At 42.1% G+C, this 18,628-nt stretch overlaps 1 protein-coding gene across 1 annotated transcript in view; it reads right to left on the bottom strand.

Moving 5' to 3' along the window:
* The window catches only part of LOC125465716 (polycystin-1-like protein 1), a 282,365-nt gene that overhangs the window by 123,380 nt on the left and 140,357 nt on the right, over positions 1-18,628 (bottom strand). The window contains exons 25-31 of the mRNA XM_048559472.2: positions 18,176-18,265; positions 17,616-17,681; positions 15,918-16,118; positions 11,343-11,420; positions 11,089-11,231; positions 7,691-7,811; positions 5,810-5,909 (exon numbers count right to left, since the gene is read on the bottom strand). Coding sequence (XP_048415429.2) covers positions 5,810-5,909; positions 7,691-7,811; positions 11,089-11,231; positions 11,343-11,420; positions 15,918-16,118; positions 17,616-17,681; positions 18,176-18,265 — 799 coding nt within the window. The remainder of the gene's footprint in view (positions 1-5,809; positions 5,910-7,690; positions 7,812-11,088; positions 11,232-11,342; positions 11,421-15,917; positions 16,119-17,615; positions 17,682-18,175; positions 18,266-18,628) is intronic.

Below are 18,628 nucleotides of genomic sequence, written 5' to 3'. Positions count from 1 at the left end.
GAAAGTAATTAAATTTAGGCTGTGCCTGCAAGGAACAATGATTGCAAACTTAAAGATTATATCAGCGGACAGGGCCAGACTTTACAAGAACAGGAAAACAACTGAATTAAGGGCTCTCTACCGGAGTACTGACAGCATTCAGAATAATACAAATGGAAATTTACATGTATGACCTGTTTGCCATTACAAGAAAACCAAATCTGGGACCAGAATACGGGGGAGGCATTAGCTGCGTGGAATTATTTCTACACTCAAGGTCCAGAGACCCAGCTAATGTTCTGGGGAGAGATAATGGGAACTGCAGATGCTGGAGAATCTGAGATAACAAAGTGTGGAGGTAGATGAACACAGCAGGCCAAGCAGCATCTTAGGAGCACAAAAGCTGACGTTTCGGGCCTAAAAAACTTTTCTGATGAAGGGTCTAGGCCCGAAACGTCAGCTTTTGTGCTCCTAAGATGCTGCTTGGCCTGCTGTGTTCATCCCGCTCCACAGTTTGTTATCTCTAATGTTCTGAGGATCTGGGTTCAAATATTGCCATGGCAGATGATGGAATTTGAATTCAATAGAAGTCTGGAATTAAGAGCTTAATGATGACTGTGAAATCATGTCATTTTTTGGAGCAAAACCCTCCTGGTTCACTAATGTCCTTTAGGCATGGAAACTGTCCCCTACACTGACTCCAGAATCCACAGCCGTACAGCTGACTCTAATAAGGGAGAGGCAATAAATGCTGACCTAGCTAATGACACTCATATCCAGTGAATAAATAAAAAACAAACAAGGCCGACATTCAGAAGTGGCAGGGCACTGGGAAAAAGTGACAGCATAGCATTGTTAATTAAACAGGACAGGAGTACCAGAATGAGAATTTCTTTGTCCAAGAAGTAGAATCAATTGGTGTAGTACTAGGATACAGAAAAGGGCTAGGATATTTGGTGCAAGTTGTTTGTAGACCATAAAATAACATTAAGAACATAAATCAAGAAATTGGAGGTATGTATAATGTGGGTAATATATAGACACTGCGCAAACACAATTTGTACCACTGCTACGTTGAACAAATTTTTGAAAGGTATGTAAGATGATATGTAGAACGTGAAGAATGAACCAGGGAATTTTAGATCTTGTATTATACAATGAAAAAGGGTGGATTAATAATCCTGTTGTAAAGAATCCTTTAGTGAAGAGTAATCATAATATGATGGCATTAAGTTTGAAAGAGTTATAATTCAATCAGAAATAAGGGTCTTAAATCAACAAAGAAAACCATGAAGGCCAAATTGGTTATGGTAGATTTGGAAATAATGGGAGGAATTGTCTCAACTAAATGAAATGAATACTGGTAAGACAAGTGGGAAAGTACAATGAGAATAGAATCATGATATTTTTAACAACAAAAATACAATTCCTAATAATGTACACAAGGTTTCAACAGCTGGATGTAAACCTTGCTAACAGATGGTGAAGCATCTATTTTCATTCATTAGCAAATTATTATTGTCTTGCCAATTTATACACAGTTTGCTATTTTCCCAGGTTGTGCAGAAAAACTATATGGCACCATACATTACAATTAAAAGACATCAATAATCACAGAAATCTGCATGTGTACCTCATGCCATATTCAATCAGGTTAATTATAAATCTGGGCACAATCTAGACCATGACACAAGCAATCTAGGCATTCCAGGTGCAAGGTGCTGTAGGGTGTAGCAACTTTCCATTGAGAGCAACATATCAAAATACGACTAACTTCATTAGTAGGAAAAGGTGCTACTCAGCAAATGTATAAGTCATCTGTGATCATCACAATCGCATCTTTGAAGTTAGTGCCAGCTGCCCTGGAAGCTTCTATGATGCCCATATCTTTAAGAACTTGCATCACTCTTAGAAGATGAGGGCTATGCTCTCCAATCATGTCAGATGGCTCCATTAAACGACCTCCTAACTGACACTGAATAAACACAGAGCCATTGAGGGCAAGGTGACATGCCTCCTTAAGATGGACAGGTCTGATTCCACAGACAGACTGCACCATATCATCCTTACATATCATGCTCCAGACAATTGCAGCACACAAACTGGGAAGTGAAAAATGATGAGCAGCATTCCTCTGAGGAAGAAGATGGATGTTAAGCCAGAGGATCATCTCCTTCATCATGACAGGAAGCAGCAGCATCAAGCAAAACTCACCAGGCAGGTCTGGAATGAGTTGAGTAAAATCATCATTCAATGACTGTTAATGAATTGATGCTGGAAAAGCAAGAAGCTCCTGTTTATTCTCAAATAAACAAAGTTAATGTTACTAAATGTTGGAAGATGTTACAACATTTGATGCTCCCAGTGTTAGTCATGCTGGAATGTTATGCCACAGAGGACACTAAGAAAACAGTTGCACTCCTTCAGACATGATTCTAACATCTAGTGATGCTAAGTGTAGTCTCTCTAGCTTCATTATTTCAGGTGTAAAGTGTAAATATATTTACAAATGTAAGATTCTATTTACAATGAGGCATCAGGCATGCCACCTATATGCTCCAAAAGTGTTTTTTTCTTTGTTCTCTCCGATTACATCCAGCTGTATTTCTGGGGTCCGTAGCTGGTCTGGAAGGGCCCTGTCCTCAAGTGAAAACTGATCGACGAAGAAGTTTGGATGATGACCCTGCGAATATTTGTAGCTGGATCTTCCATAGGATTGAGGGTCGCAGGCAGCATGGAGGAGGAGGAGGTGGGCACTTTTGAAGTGCCGTGAAAGGAGACTACTATTGGCAGTCCCGGCACCACCCTGCCCCTTTGTGAAGAAGGGGCATCTGGAATGAAGTCAAAATTCCTTGTCTCCCTGTCGCCTTGCTGCTGGTGCTGAACACCAGTGATTACAACAATCAAGAAAAGGTCAATGAGCACCTCCAGCAGCCACTGAGAGTTTTGCTGGATTTGGCTCTCATGGCAGTCTTCAATCTGCCAAAGGAGACAGCCAGGCGCCCACATGCCACAAGGAGCACAGTTGAGACAGCATTGATAAGATTCCTCCAACTTCTGGCATACCAGTCTGCCATTCACAATAGTGGCTGTGCTTTTGGATGAAATTATGAAAGGCTGACATGACTAATTCCTCTCCTGCCTGGAGCTGTGCAAGTCCCTGGTCTCCAGCAGTCCTCTGAATGCCAGTGGCCTGGGGTATTTCTTTCTCAACCAGCTGTGGAGACATGGCAGAATGTGTGCGGCCTCATTTGGAATATTGAGTACAGTTCTGGTCGCCCCATTACAGGAAGGATGTGGAAGCATTGGAAAAGGTGCAGAGGAGATTCACCAGGATGTTGCCTGGTCTGGAGCACAGGCCCTATGAAGAAAGGCTGAGGGACTTGGGTCTGTTCTCATTGGAGAGAAGGAGGCTAAGAGGGGATTTAATAGAGACATACAAGATGATCAGAGGATTAGGTAGGGTGGACAGTGAGAGTCTTTTTCTGAGGATGATGACTTCAGCTTGTACAAGGGGGCATAGCTACAAATTGAGGGGTGATAGATATAAGACAGATGTCAGAGGCAGGTTCTTTACTCAGAGAGTGGTAAGGGCGTGGAACACCCTGCCTGGCAATGTAGTTAACTCAGCCACATTAGGGGCATTTAAACAGTTCTTGGATAAGCATATGGATGATGATGGGATAGTGTAGGGGGAGGGGCTTAGATTAGTTCACAGGTCAGCGCAACATCAAGGGCCGAAGGACCTGTTCTGCGCTGTATTGTTCTATGTTCTAATGTGCTCACCGGAATATGCTTCTAGTTCTAATCCAGTTCACAGAGCCGCCAAGGTGTCAGAGTCTGAGTGAGTGGAGAGTGCAGGAAACAGCCTTGTTGATGCTTCCTCTGAGGGATCTCAGAGGTGGAGGAAAAGATGGCGGCCAGAGGGGCTGGTCTCTTCAAGGGAGATGTCACTGGTGTCTACAGAAGACAAAGGAGGGCATGAAGAGTGCAAGAGGGTAAGAAGCTTTAACACGTTAAGAATACTTTCACAGCAGTGCTCATGGGAGAGCAATGCAACACTTAACATTGAATCTTTCTTGGTTTCCAGACCAAGGAGGTCTCAGAATCACCACATAAACAGTCTTCTGTTTTGTCCTAAACAATTTCCTTTGAGGATTCTCTTCTCATAGAGGATGGTAGGACCAAGCCACCCACCACCTATCCTGGCCACCTCACCACTCCATCCTCTTGGCTATTTGCTCCTGCAATGAGACAAAGGGAGTGACTGAGTGAACTGTAAGTGGTTGGCCCAGAATTTAGTGATGTTGCAGGTGGTGATCTGACCAAAGCGAGTGAGTGACAAGTGCAGAGATTAGGAAAGGATTAGCAGTTTGTGGGGTATGGAATAGGTGAAAGCTGTTCAGGAAATATGTTGTTCACAATAGTGAAAGTGGTAGACTTTCACTAGGACTGTGCAGAAGCGGAGTTAGAGTGAGTGCAACGCAATAGGCAGGAGATTGTGGCACCGATCCCTGCAGTGTACAGAAAGTTATCCATCTTCTTCCCACATTGCTACCAGAGTGTGAAAATGGCAGTGACCTGGGTGCCAGCTTCCAACAAGGCTAGCAATGTCTGGTATCATGGTCTCCTTTGGCGGTCCCAGGGGAAAAAGGACAACTCTCTTTTCCACCATTCTGTCCATCAAGATCTCCAGCCCCTGTCTGCAAACTGAACTGCCAAAGTGCCCTTGAAAATTCTTGCCCTTGAAAAGGTGCCCCGGACTTTAAATATTGGCGACAGTAACATAAATGCCAGAAGGCACTAACACTTGTGAGCACTTGAACTCTTGTTGAGCGTGACAGCAGTGTCATGGACAAGAGGTGCATACTTCCTGTAAAATTACTCAAGAAAACTCACTAGAATTCACAGAGAGAAGTCATCCATGAAACGATCCAAAATTGGTCATTAGCCAAATTGTGGGGAAATTCAGCCCTATGTTTCTAGGCAAGGTGGCAGACAAATAATAGCAGACATTTTAAGAAATAATGCACATTTTACAACAAAAAATATGCTTCTATCATTCATAAAAATCCAGCAAAAGCGTTTCAATGACTCCTAAAAAGTTAAAATTAAACAGTGTATTAGATTAAATGAAAAGGTCAATAAACATTGCAGAAAAAAAAGACGTGCGAGGAGTGGAGGGAATTTAGAATTCTGCAAAGGAGGACAAAGAGAAAATTACAAAATTGGAAAACAGAATACAACAAGGAAAAAATTAGTGAGAAACATAAAAGCATATTTTAAAAGACCCTTACGCAGCACCTTCCAAACACATGACAACTTCCATCTAGAAGGCCAAGAGCAACAGATAAATGGGAACACCACCTGCAAGCTTCCCTCCAAGCTACTCACCATCTGGACTTGGAAATATACTGCCATCCCTATGCTGTCGCAGAGTCAAAATCCTGGAATTCCCCCCAAAGACAAATTCCTCCCTAAGCAGATGGACTGCAGCAAGAAGGTTCAATAAGGCAGCTCACTTTTCAATGGTAAGTAAGTATGGTTAATAAACACTGATTAGCTAGTGACACCCAAATCCCATCAGAGAATTTAAAAAAACTTATAGGTAGGCAAAATGGAAAAGGTTTCTACATGTTAAAAACATCAAGGGTTGTGGGGATAGCCAACGAAATTGGTGCTGAAGTGGACGATCAACCTCGTCCTCCTAATATGAGGTAGCAGGCTTGAAAGGCTGAATGGCATGCTCTTGCTCCTATATATGTTCTAATGAAACTCATGTCTGGAAGTGAAAACAAATTAATTTTTCAGAATCGACTCATTCACTCACAGTTCTTCATCTGTTTTAATACTTGGCAAAACAACTGGAGTAACTGGGCATGGCTTGGTTTTAGATCCGAGAAGGTCAGTAATCACAGTGTTGATTGTCACTACAAAAGTAGAGAAATATGAACAAAGAGATTGGAAACCAAATGAGAACTGAGTGAGTGATACAATAATACATCAGAGTGAAACAATACAATAATATTGTTGAATGGTATATTGAGTGTGGCATATGGTCCATGGTTTGGATACTTAACACTCTAGAGGCAAGGACTATCATTAGATCCAGACAGAAATTAAAATTCTAACAACAAAAGATGGGGAAGTTTAAATTAATTAATCATGGAATGAAAATCTTATATCATAATGATGCCATGAACCTAACAATTTGTTGTTACGAACCCATCTGTTTCATTAATATCCTTTAGGGAATGAAATTAAAACAGGTTAGTCCAGATGTACAGAAGTATGGCAGTCTTTCAACCTCCCGCTGAGAATGCCTGGCAAACCTTTACACTTTCAGTCAGAAATGCGATGAATCATCATCTACTCAAGGCTAATTAGGAATGAGCAATCAATACTGGCCTTTCCAGCAATGCCAACAACCATGAGTGAATGAAGAACAAATCACAAAAGATTATAATCAGAGATAGTAAGAACTGTCGATGCTGGAGTCTGAGATATCACAGTGTGGAGCTGGAGGAACACAGCAGGTCAGGCAGCATCAGAGGATTATGCTGCTATTCACACATCAAACTTGACTATGGATATGCCATTAAGGGCAAATGTGAAGTGGAAAACAAGAGGGTACATCTGGTCAGGTTTTGATCGCTAGGGATTTTACTGCTAAATAAAAAATACAGTATGAAGGCCACTGGCATCAGCTGCTTTGGTCTATGATGAAATGGAAAGATACTAAAAAACTAACATGAAACACAAATACGATGCTGATCCCAGACTCTTCACTAAGCCACACAGAGTACAAAATGTACCCACAATCCACAAAGCATTGGATAATAACTATAATGTAGAATTTAACAGTAAAACTGAATAAACTATCAATTGAAAAGGCAGGAAATTCTCCTTCAATGATTATGAGTCAAACAATTAGTTTTTGATGGATCTTTTTCCCCTCCTTGATCAACCAAAAACATGTTTTTCTGTACAAACTGACTGTGACCATGAGAAAAAAATTAGAAGATGACGATGCTATGGATCAGCGAGGCAAGGTCATATTTTGTACGTTAACTACCAGCAGTGGGAGGCAATGACCTAGTGGTATTGTCGCTGGATTGTTAATCCAGAGATCCAAATAATGCTCTGGAGACTTGGGTTTGAATCCCATCACAGCAGATTCTGGAATTTGAATCCATAAATATCTGGAATTAAGGATCTAAATGATGACTGTGAAGCCATTGTCGATTATCAGGAAAAATCCATCTGGTTCACTAGTGCCCTTTCGGGAAGGAAATCTGCCATCCTCACTTGATCTGGCCTACATGTGACTCCAGACCCACAGCAAAGTGGTCGACTCTTGACTGCCCTCTGGGCAAGTAGAGATGGGCAATAAATGCTGCCTAGCCAGCATCACCCTTATCCCATGAATGAATAAAGGAAAAAAGGGGAAAAAAAAACTCATCCCTCCCCCAGCAACTTGTTCAGGAAATGAGAGGAACATTAGCATCTTACTTTGCTCAATGCAGAGATTCAAATCTGGTAATCGAGTCCATTGTGAGAACTGCATATTTCAACATCTACTGCTTGCCTACTGAAATCGCATTCATGTCTTCATCTCCTCTGGGTTTCTCAATGAGTCATTGAACATGTTAGCAACTACTTACATCAAATTTCCAACGTAATTAGCAGTTGTTCCTTAGATAAGACTTACATTTATATTCATCAGATGCTTCACCAGCAGGCAAATTAAAGTAGTATTCATGATCCCTTCCATCATACAGGACTGTTTCAGTTGAATTGCCAATGCTGTAGCTGTACTTATAATGCAGATCCTTCAATAAGATAGAACATTTCCACTCAAACAGTACGTTTACTTCAAGACAACAGTATTTTAAACTCATAAGAGGTTGTAAGATAACTACTGTAAGTGCATTGTTTTGAAACATTTCTGAGAAGTACACTGTGCAAGTATCAAGATATATTAGTTGGAAACGAGGGTTATCAAAGAAAACAATCCTCAGTTGGACATGATAGAATTTACGAATCAAAGCCACGATTTTCTTTTAGATTACGTTCCTTACAGTGTGGAAACAGGCCCTTCGGCCCAACAAGTCTACGCCACCCCTTGGAGCATCCCACCCAAACCATCCCCCTCTAACCCACATCCCCCTGAACACTACGGACAATTTAGCATGGCCAATCCACTTAGCCTGCACATCTTTGGACTGTGGGAGGAAACTGGAGCACCCGGAGGAAACCCACGCAGACACGGGGAGAATGTGCAAACTCCGCACAGACAGATGCCCGAGGCTGGAATCGAACCGAGGTCCCTGGCGCTGTGAGGCTGCAGTGCTAACCACTGAGCCACCATGTTCTCTGTGCACCATTGATTTTGTCAGTATTATGACAGCATTTACTAAACATTACTCTAAGAATTGGACTAGGACCTTAAGGGTGAATAGGACCTGAGATGCCAACTAAAAGTACATAAGGTGTTAGGGTCAGCAGCTCATAGAAACACTTGAATAGCAATTGAAAATATTAATTGATCTATGACACCCTAATCCATGTTGTTACAAGTTCACACTATTTCAAAAGGCAATAATATTAATTGCTAAATATTAATGTCCATGAATAAAGGATCCTTTAATTTTATACACAGCTTGTAACATAGCTCCTATGTTTGATAAATCTGCACTTGCAGCCATAAGACTGAAGGTAATTATTGAAATATCTATATTTTAAAATGAGTACATCCCAGTTCAGTGAGGGAGTTGAATCATTCTAATTATTTTGTAATTATTGTAAGGCTATCAGGGTACTGTAAAACAGAACTTTCCTGAGACAGATGTACGACATGCCACAGCCCCTTAAAAAAGGGGTAACATATGATTTGATTAAACAAGTGAGAAACTAAATTATATTTTGTTTGGGTGTAATTTTTTGTTTTTCTAAGGAAGAATGCCATATGCCTAGGTAAAATATAAGATTTAAGCTTTTATGTTAATTTTATGGCTCAAGCTCAATGTGAGAATGCTTTGACATAAATGTTTTTATATAAAGACACAGCCATGTTTGAAATTGGATTAGTTTTGTAATCTTAATGCAACAGGCCTATGAGCAGTACTTCAGAATTAGGCTCAGTTAAGTGAGATGTGATGTTTTCCAGTTCTTCTGAGGTTGATTCAGATGCAACATTCGGAATAATAGCTAATCACGAAGGGTGGCATTACATACACGAGACAAACAAATAAATTGTGCTGCGTTATCTTTGTAGGGATGTACGGAGTTGTTGAGTAAAGAGTCACCAGCCGTTACAAAAGGAATTGACACATTAAAGAATGCGTCAGGAAAAAATATCAGTAAAATGACCATTACTTTGAAAGAAACAAACTAGTCAATCATAGATCGATCAATTGAAGTTCAGGATGCCCCTTATCATGCGCAAGGAGTAGCAACTACAAGGATGAAAGCTACCAAGCAGTGGTTCTTAGAGATTCCATGTACAAAAAAGGAACGACAAACATAGGAGAATATCAGGCAACAGAACTGAAAAGGGACAGGTGTCCAGTCAACCAATATCATAAACTGGCATCCCAAAGTGAACTGTCTGAAAACCACTGCTTGTGAAATAACTAAAGAAATAACAATTTCTTTTGTGTTTGTTACAATAAACTTAATAAGCTCTGCAAAATTTGTGAAAACATATGGGAAACGAACAGATCCTGTAGCTAATTAGGATTAAGAAATCTCAGCTTGGTTCCCTCAGACTCAGACTAGAATTGCAATGAGCTCAGGTCTTGGAATTAAAACTGCAAATGCACACCCAAATCTTACATATGAGCCTGGCAACATCTGCGTACAAGCCACAGAAGTTGCAAAATCTACTTAGCATTTCCACCATTTTCTACCTTTAGCTCATCAGTCCTTAAAACAAAATAACAGTGGTGGCCTTTATTAAAAACTGTTACAAATATTAATTCATTTCAAAAGGCAAAAGCCAACGAGCACTGATAAAATCGTGAAAATTGTGACTCAACCAGCATTGTTGGGGAATGCAGGTAAATATGTGCACAGGTTTTGGAGGATTTGTTCAAGGCTTGAGCCTAACCTTACATATTCTAAGATTTAGTAGGAACTGCAGATGCTGGAGAATCTGAGATAACAAGGTGTGCCACAACGATACCACCCGAGGGTTGCAGGAACAGCAACTCATATTCCGCTTGGGAACCCTGCAACCCAATGGTATCAATGTGGATTTCACAAGCTTCAAAATCTCCCCTCCCCGCACTGCATCCCAAAACCAGCCCAGCTTGTCCCCACCTCCCTAACCTGTCCTTTCTCTCACCTATTCCCTCCTCCCACCTCAAGCCCCACCCCGATCTTCTACCTACTAACCTCATCCCACGCCCTTGACTGTCCGTCCTCCCTGGACTGACCTATCCCCTCCCTAACTCCCCATCTACACTCAGCTTTACTGGCTCCATTCCTGCCTCTTTGACCTATCTGTCTCCTCCCTACCTATCTTCTCCCCGCCTCCCCGTCTGTCCCTATTTATTTCGGAACCTCATTCCCCTCCCCCATTTCTGAAGAATGGTCTAGGCCTGAAATGTCAGCCTTCCTGCACCTCTGATGCTGCTTGGCCTGCTGTGTTCATCCAGCTCTACACCTCTTTCATACTCTAATGTGGTCTAATCTGGAAAGGCAGTTAGTGAAGGATAATACTGAGGTTAATCAGTCTCACTTTATTTTACTGAGTGAAACTTTGCAACTACCAAATACACTTGCTAACTCAACCACACCACAGTTAAATTGCTTTTCACTAAAAGTTATTTTTGATCAACCTGTTCGACATGTAACACATCGCCAGGGCAGGTGAGATTTGAACTTGAACTTTCTGCCCCAGAGATAGGGGCACTACCCTTGCACACAAAACCCACTTTGTTTCTTTGTATATGCTCAAATGAAGCCATATTTCATGCCCACAACCTGAACTGAATTAAATTACAATTGTACAAATATAGTTAACAAAATAACAGACTATATAGCATTTTTACCAAAGGAATCTTTCTCAACTGATGATTTTGTTTTAAAGCACTACAAACTCACCTTCCTGCCTGAAGTACAGAACATGCCATAATGGGTCAGAATCTCTGATCCAATGCTGGGTCGCACTTCACATGACAATCCTTGGGGTGCTTCATTCATGAAGAGAAAAAGTTGTGCTTTTCCTGTTTGGCTCTGATCTCCTACTAAAGAAGTAGTCAGTGTATGTAACAAAACATAACAATCTCAGCAAACAATGACTTCTGTGAGCATAAGACCAGGCTGGAGTTCAAAATGCTTATAATATTCTTTCTTACCAGCAATAACTTCTATCATGTAAATCTTCTTACTTATCAAGCTGAACGGTTGAAATGTTAAAGTCTGTGATTTTATACCTGCAAAGAAAAGCAAATCTGTCACTGTTGGTGGAACATAAAAAAGAAAAAAATAATCACAGCTGAAGAATATATTATACTGTATAGCCAAACATTAAAACTGAATTGCTTATAATTTCATTTGTATTGATTGTATCTTATCTGCTTTCTTTTCTTGCACTTATCTCTTCTTTCACTGTCTCTCTTCCTGAATGTTGCTCGTGAAGTACAGTTCCATGAACACCGGCTATTCTTCATCGAGGTTATGATACTTCATGAAAACTTCAAAAGGGAATGTTAGCAAGCCTGCATTGTGAAGGCCATCAAATCTAAAAATAAACCTCAAAATGATTCAGTGTCAATACAGTGTGGAACTGGAGGAACACAGCAGATCAGGCAGCATCAGATGAGCAGGAAAGTTGACGTTTCACGTCGGGGCTCTTCAACAGGACTGGGAGAGGGAAGAGAACTCAGAAATAAATGGGAGGTGGAGCTGGGGGAAGGTAGGTGAGTTGGTGATAGGTGGATGCAGGTAGACGGTTGTGGAGAGTAATGGGAAGGGTGGGGCGAATAGATGAGAAGGAAGATGGACAGGTTGTGTCAGGTCAAGGAGGCAGGGAAGATCGGGAGGGTTGGTCATGGGATGAGGCCAGCGGAGGGGAGATTTTGAAGCTGGTGAATTCTCTGTTGAGGCCATTGGGCTGTAAACTCCAAAGGCAGAATATAAGGTGTTATTCCTCCAGTTTACATGTCGTCTCACTGTGACATTGGAGGAGCCCAGGATGGACATGTCATCAAGGGAGTGGGAGGGGGAGTTGAAATAACTGGCAATTGGAAGGTGGTGTTGATTGGAGCATACTGAGTGCAGATGCTCCATGAATTGGTCACTGAGTCTGTGCTTGGTCTCTCTGATGTAGAGCAGATGGATGCAATAGACTAGTTTAGAAGACATACAGGTGAATCCCTGTTGCATTTCGAATGACTGTTTGGGGCCTTGGCCAGAGGTGAGAAGGGGGGTATCGGGGCAGGTGTAGCACTTTCTGCGGTTGCAGGGGAAGGTGCCAGGGGTTGTAGGGTTGGTGGGGAGTGTGGGGCAGATGAGGGAGTTGCGGAATGAGCTGTCCTTACAGAAAGCAGATAGGACTGGGGAGGGAAATATTTCTTTAGTGGAGGGGTCAGATTGTAAATGGCAAAAGTGGCAAAGGATAATGCATTAGATTTAGAGGTTGGTGGGTGGTATGTGAAGACCAAGGGGTCTCTGTCCTTATTGTTATAGGGGTGAGGGTATGAGGGCAGAAGTGCAGGAAACGCAGGACATGCAGTTGTAGGAATTATGAATCATGGGAGAGGGCAAGTTACAGTCCTTGAAATAGGAGGACAACTGGGATGTCCAGGAGTGGAACGCTTCATCCCCAGAGCAGATGCAGCGGAAGCGGAGCAATTGAGAGTATGCGATCGCATTTTTGCAAGAAATTGGGTGAGAGAAGACGTAGTCAAGGTAGCTAAGGGTGTGTTTGAAATAGTTGTCGGCGTTGAGTTAGTTGCCAGAGTTGGAGACATCCAGGGAAGTGGCAGAGATGGTTCAGGTGAATTTTAGGTTGAGGTGAAAGGTAGTGATGAAGTGGATGAACTGTCTGAGGTCCTCATCGGAGCACGACGCAGGAATGATATAGTCATCAATGTGGCGTAGGGAGAGGTGAGGGATAGTGCCAGTGTAACTGCGAAAGATCTCCCCTCACACTCCTTTGGCGACATGTTCATCTTGGGCCTCTTCCAAAGTCACAATTCTGCCTCGGGATCTTACAGTCAATGGCCTCAACATAGAATTCACCATTTTCAAAACTTGCTACCCCGAGTCTTATCCCATGTCCAGGCCTCTCTCTCATCCCTGCCTCCCTGTTCTGACACAACATGTCCATCTTCCTTTCCACCAATCCAGCCCACCCTTCCCATTGACCAATTTCCACCACCCCCTACCGACATCCATCTATCACCATCCTACCTACCTTCTCCAGGCTCACCCGTCTCCTTCTATTTATTTCTGAGCTCCTTTTCCCCTCCCCATTCCTGCCAAAAGGTCCTGACCTGAAATGTCAGCTTTCCTGCTCCTCAGATGCTGCCCAAATTGCAGTGCTCCACACTGTATCAACTTTGACCTCCTGCATCTGCAGTTCTTGCTATCTCAAAATGATTCAGTTGTCTAATATTTAGAAGCACAAGGCAGTTGGTGCACACACAGGCTGAAAGGTCATACAAGATATGCACATGTTCGGGATTATCGCCATTGTATAGCTGCAGTGCAGACAACAATGTAATCATCTTGTCAGAAGTAGCAAACCAAGTCTCCTGTCCACATCTTTCAAATTGTTTACACAGACCTGAAAGAATCTCAGGTTGCCTCAGTCCTATCCATGAGGCAGCTGTACCTTCCTTCAATTTTCACTTAGATCCTCAAGAGCTACTTCTGCTTTCCTTCATTTTCCTCTTGGCCATCTTTGTCCCTTGTTCATGAAAACTATGGTTAATTGCTCAAACAAAATTATACCGACATCAAAATGAGTGATTATAGACACGATGAACAGTCACTCGATTCTCCCCAATATCACGGTACTATCCAGCACTTTTCTTGTGACAGTTGGTTGACATAATTTTTAATTTTAATTTATAATAGCTCCTTTCTGCAATTTGATTTATTTTACCATCTTATTCTATTCAAGTTCTTTCAATCTTTTTAACCACTTATTACCTAAACACCTGGCGTTTACTTTCTTCCCAATCAAATGACCAGCTTGTTGAATTTTTATTCAGTCTGCCACTCCCTTTACTTTTATTGAATAAGGAATTCAATTTTACCAGTTTTCATATGCTACAGCCTCAATATGATTTGATTCTATAGTGTCCTCAGGCTCAGTGAAATGAGTGCTGCCAGCTTACAAGGATCACTGATAATGACACAAAAGTTGAAAGTTGAAACATTACAAACTCAGTTAACTCAAGGACAGAAGAGTATTACTGGACTAGCAAGTTATCAATAAAAAATGTTCTTCCTTGAGTGACTCCACTACAATTGATAGAAGTACATTAAACTAGAAAATGAGATAACAAAGTCTGGAGCCGGATGAACACAGCAGGCCAAGCAGCATCTTAGGAGCACAAAAGCTGATATTTCAGGCCTAGACCCTTCATCAGAAAAGGGGATGGGGAGAGGGTTCTGAAATAAATAGGGAGAGAGGGGGAGGCGGACCGAAGATGGATAGGAGGAAAAGATAAGTGGAGAGGAGAGTATAGGTGGGGAGGTAGGGAGGGGATAGGTCAGTTCGGGGAGGATGGACAGGTCGAGGGGGTGGGATGAGGTTAGTAGGTAGGAAATGGAGGTGCAGCTTGAGGTGGGAGGAGGGGATAGGTGAGAGGAAGAACAGGTTAGACAGGCAGGGACGAGCTGGGCTGGTTTTGGGATGCAGTGGGGGTAGGGGAGATTTTGAAGCTGGTGAAATCCACATTGATACCATAGGGCTGCAGGGTTCCCAGGCGGAATATGAGTTGCTGTTCCTGCAATCTACATGTGGCATCATTATGACACTGCAGGAGGCCAGGGTGGACATGTCATCTAAAGAATGGAAGGGGGAGTTGAAATGGTTTGTGACTGGGAGATGCAGTTGTTTATTGCGAACTGAATGTAGGTGCTCTGCAAAGCGGTCCCCAAGCCTCCGCTTGGTTTCCCCAATGTAGAGGATGCCACAGCAGGTACAGTGGATGCAGTAAACCACATTGGCGGATGTGCTGGTGAACGTCTGCTTGATATAGAAAGTCACCTTGGGGCCTGGGATGGGGGTGAGGGAGGAGGTGTGGGGGCAGGTGTAGCACTTACTGCAGTTGCAGGGGAAGGTGCCGGGTGTGGTGGGGTTGGAGGGGAGTGTGGAGCGGACAAGGGAGTCATGGAGAGAGTGGTCTCTCCGGAAACCAGACAAGGGTGGGGTTGGAAAAATGTCTTTAGTGGTGAGGTTGGATTACCCAGAAAATGACCTGTGTTACACCAGGCATTCTGTATTGGAAGGTGCAACCAGCCCCTGACCAAATACGGCAACTTGGACAGGGTCAAGGAATCCCTAGACTGGGGAAATGCAAGCAAGAATCCCTCAGTGCAAGTTGGTACACAGAAGGCATTGCAAAATTATATAACAGCCAGAAGTGGGACCCTGCTATGGGGTCAGTATGGGCCAGTCTGCCAAATGATATTATTTTAGTGCCTCTTGCGCAAGAATGGCCGTGGACACTGCTATTTCCTTTGCCTAAGTGGGGAATAGTTGGACATGTGTCTGGCTTGAGCACCTTTGATAATGTTTTCAGCATGAAAACAAACTCCTTCCTGACTCTGGAACATCTGCTACTGTCAGTTATAGAGTTTTAATTTGTCACATCTCAGCATTTACACCAGGATGCATCCCAGTGCACATATTTGTAGAAAAACTTTTTAAAGCTAAGATCAAGCATGTTCCCTTTTTTAATTCCCTTTTGTACCTGTTGTTGTGTAAGTTTCAAACTTCATATCATTAATAGCCACTTTGGTCCACTCTATCATGGGGCTTGGTCTTGATGCGGGTGGAGGCTGCATGTCTGGAAGAACATCATCACCGTCTCCTGTTTCTGATCCAAAAGTAGATCCTCCAGATGGGTCTGTACCAGCTCCATTACCTGTGTTACTGCCACTAAATCCACCTCCTGTAACTCAATAAAATAGGTGATGGCAATATAAAAGAAATCAAAAATTAGTTTGCAAGTGAAACACTGTTTTCTTAGAGTTTAGAACAGTTGCAGCACAGTAGACTATTCAGCCAATTTAATCTCGGCCAGCTCTCTGCAAGGGCAACACAGCTTGTTCCACTCCCCTATACTTTGCCTGTGATTTCTTTCTCATTGTTTGCTTATCTAAATCCTTTATACAAAGCCCCAGTTATACCTGCCTCCACACCACTCATGGACAATGTGCTCTAGATCTTACCCATTTGGTATATAAAACACGTTTCCTCTTGTCCCTTTTAGTTCGTTTCCAATCTTGTTACATCTGTCTCTTACCATTCTCAACGTATCCAAGGGGAACAGTTGCTCTAAGTATATCAACACAGTCTAGATCTCTCAAATTTGAACACATTTCACGTCTAATTTGTTTACCAATGCAATCGCTTACATGCAACATTCATAAGAAAAATAACAAAATGCTCATTCTTCTGTGTCCAACTAGAAGAGCTCCAGAAACGGAAAAATGGTGAAATATTACTTTGTGGAGATGGCATACATACCTTTAAATTGTTACATAATGAACATCCCATTTCATGCTCAGTAATTGATGATAATTTTAAGGCTGTGCTTCCAAGAATTCATTGGCAGAATTTCTCATCTACCTGTCATGTTGTGAAATGCACAGTGCTCTGTTCATAGGATCAAAAGCCACTTATTCAAATCCAAAGATCTTGGTTTGCACAACCAAATCTGAAAGATCTCAAGCGTGCAAGTGTTCTGGTATTCCGGGTCTTAACAGTTATAACAAGTAATCTTCCCACTATTTCACAAGCTAGAACACTCTACGCATTAAGTTTTCAACAGCAGTACTGGGAAAAATCGCTGGCCTAGGTGCCAGCTCTACTCTTCCACATTCATCAACCAGCTGACCAGATGAATCATCACCAGTGACACTGAAATTGGCTTGGCCCATGAATGAAATTTCAGTGTCAACAATGAAATTTAAACTTTGTAACTTAGTTTCATTGGCAAGCTCTTTGTTATCAAGCAGAGATATCAGAGTTAGACCAGAGGTACCCACTTGGCTGGCGTGACATCAGATGGTAAATGATAAGATGATAAATCAATCAAGCAGAGACTTAACAATAGATGGTTCAAAACACAGGAAGAGGCATACAGTCATTGCACCAGCATACCACTGGATTTCCAGCCCCCTCAGAAACAATTTATTGTAGACACTTCAAATTGATCAAAGCTTACTGGGATAGATTGCATTTTACTTCTCAATCAGGCATGGAATTTTTCAGAGGCATAGATGAAGAGTAAGGTTCTTGATAAAAGTCTGCAGCAAGGTTCATTCAGAAATAAATGAAGGATGAGGCACAGCAAGAGAAAGAAGCAGAAAATTTAGTAGAAACTGAATCCAAATACTCAAACAGGTAAATTCATTTAACTCTGCTCAAAAAACTGACAGCATACCTTGAAATCCTGGCCTCCCACCAGACCCAGAGGTTCCTTCTATTGTATTATAATGTGTATCATACTCTGTATAAAGAGGAAATAACACATATTATATTCAAAGCAAATGCAAAGTATGTAACTGGTAATGACATTTAGAAGGTGATTAAGGCTGATTTTGCATTATTTGCTCGGTAATTGCTCAAAATTATACTTCTGTAACAATAGAAGTTAAAAGCCCAAAACTGGGAATTTTTAACTGACTAATGGAGTTCTTTTCTCGTGCTCTAATATGAAAATCCCAACTGTCAAAAAAGTGTCTACCCTTCCAGGGTCACAGTGACAGGGGTCTTGCCTTCCAGCAGGGGCCCCTCGAAGACGTCCTTTGACACAGACATCTTTGGATTATGGGAGGAAACCAGAACACCCAGAGGGAACCCAGACATGGGGAGAATTTGCAAATTCTCAGCCATCCAAAGTTGCAATCGGATCCGGTTCCTTGGTGCTCTAAGGCAGCAGGACTAACCACTGTGCCACTGTGCCGCCCCAAAAAGACAGATGCTACTGTTGAAATCCCTTACCTGAATAATCAGTGGAGTTCTCTGCTGTATTTGAAGAACCTTCACCGAAGACACTTCCGCTGTTAACTTTGGTGCTGTTGCTGACATTTGCTAAAAGTAAAAAGCGATGGAGTCAAGGACCAAGACAACGGCATAGGAGGAGTAAGTTTGCTTTTAGTCGTATACATGTCAATTTTCCTCGGCATTTTTATGGAAGCACCTAGTTTAAAGTATAATTAGACTTCCGATGTTGAAGCAACAGTCAAGAAGGCACAAGAATGCCTCTTCTTCCTCAGGCGGCTGAGAAAATTTGGTACGTACATAAGGTCCCTCACCAACTTTTACGGATGCACCACAGAAAGCATACTGTCCAGATGAATAATGGCCTGGTACAGCAACTGCTCTGCCCAGAACAATAAGGAACTACAGAAGGTTGCATGCTTAGCACAGACCATCACAGAAGACAATGTTCTA

The sequence above is a fragment of the Stegostoma tigrinum genome, chromosome 2 (genome assembly GCF_030684315.1).
Source record: "Stegostoma tigrinum isolate sSteTig4 chromosome 2, sSteTig4.hap1, whole genome shotgun sequence".
Lineage (NCBI taxonomy): Eukaryota > Metazoa > Chordata > Chondrichthyes > Orectolobiformes > Stegostomatidae > Stegostoma > Stegostoma tigrinum.
The sequence above is the reverse complement of the archived record's forward strand: the minus strand, read 5'-3'. Positions and strand labels throughout refer to the sequence as shown.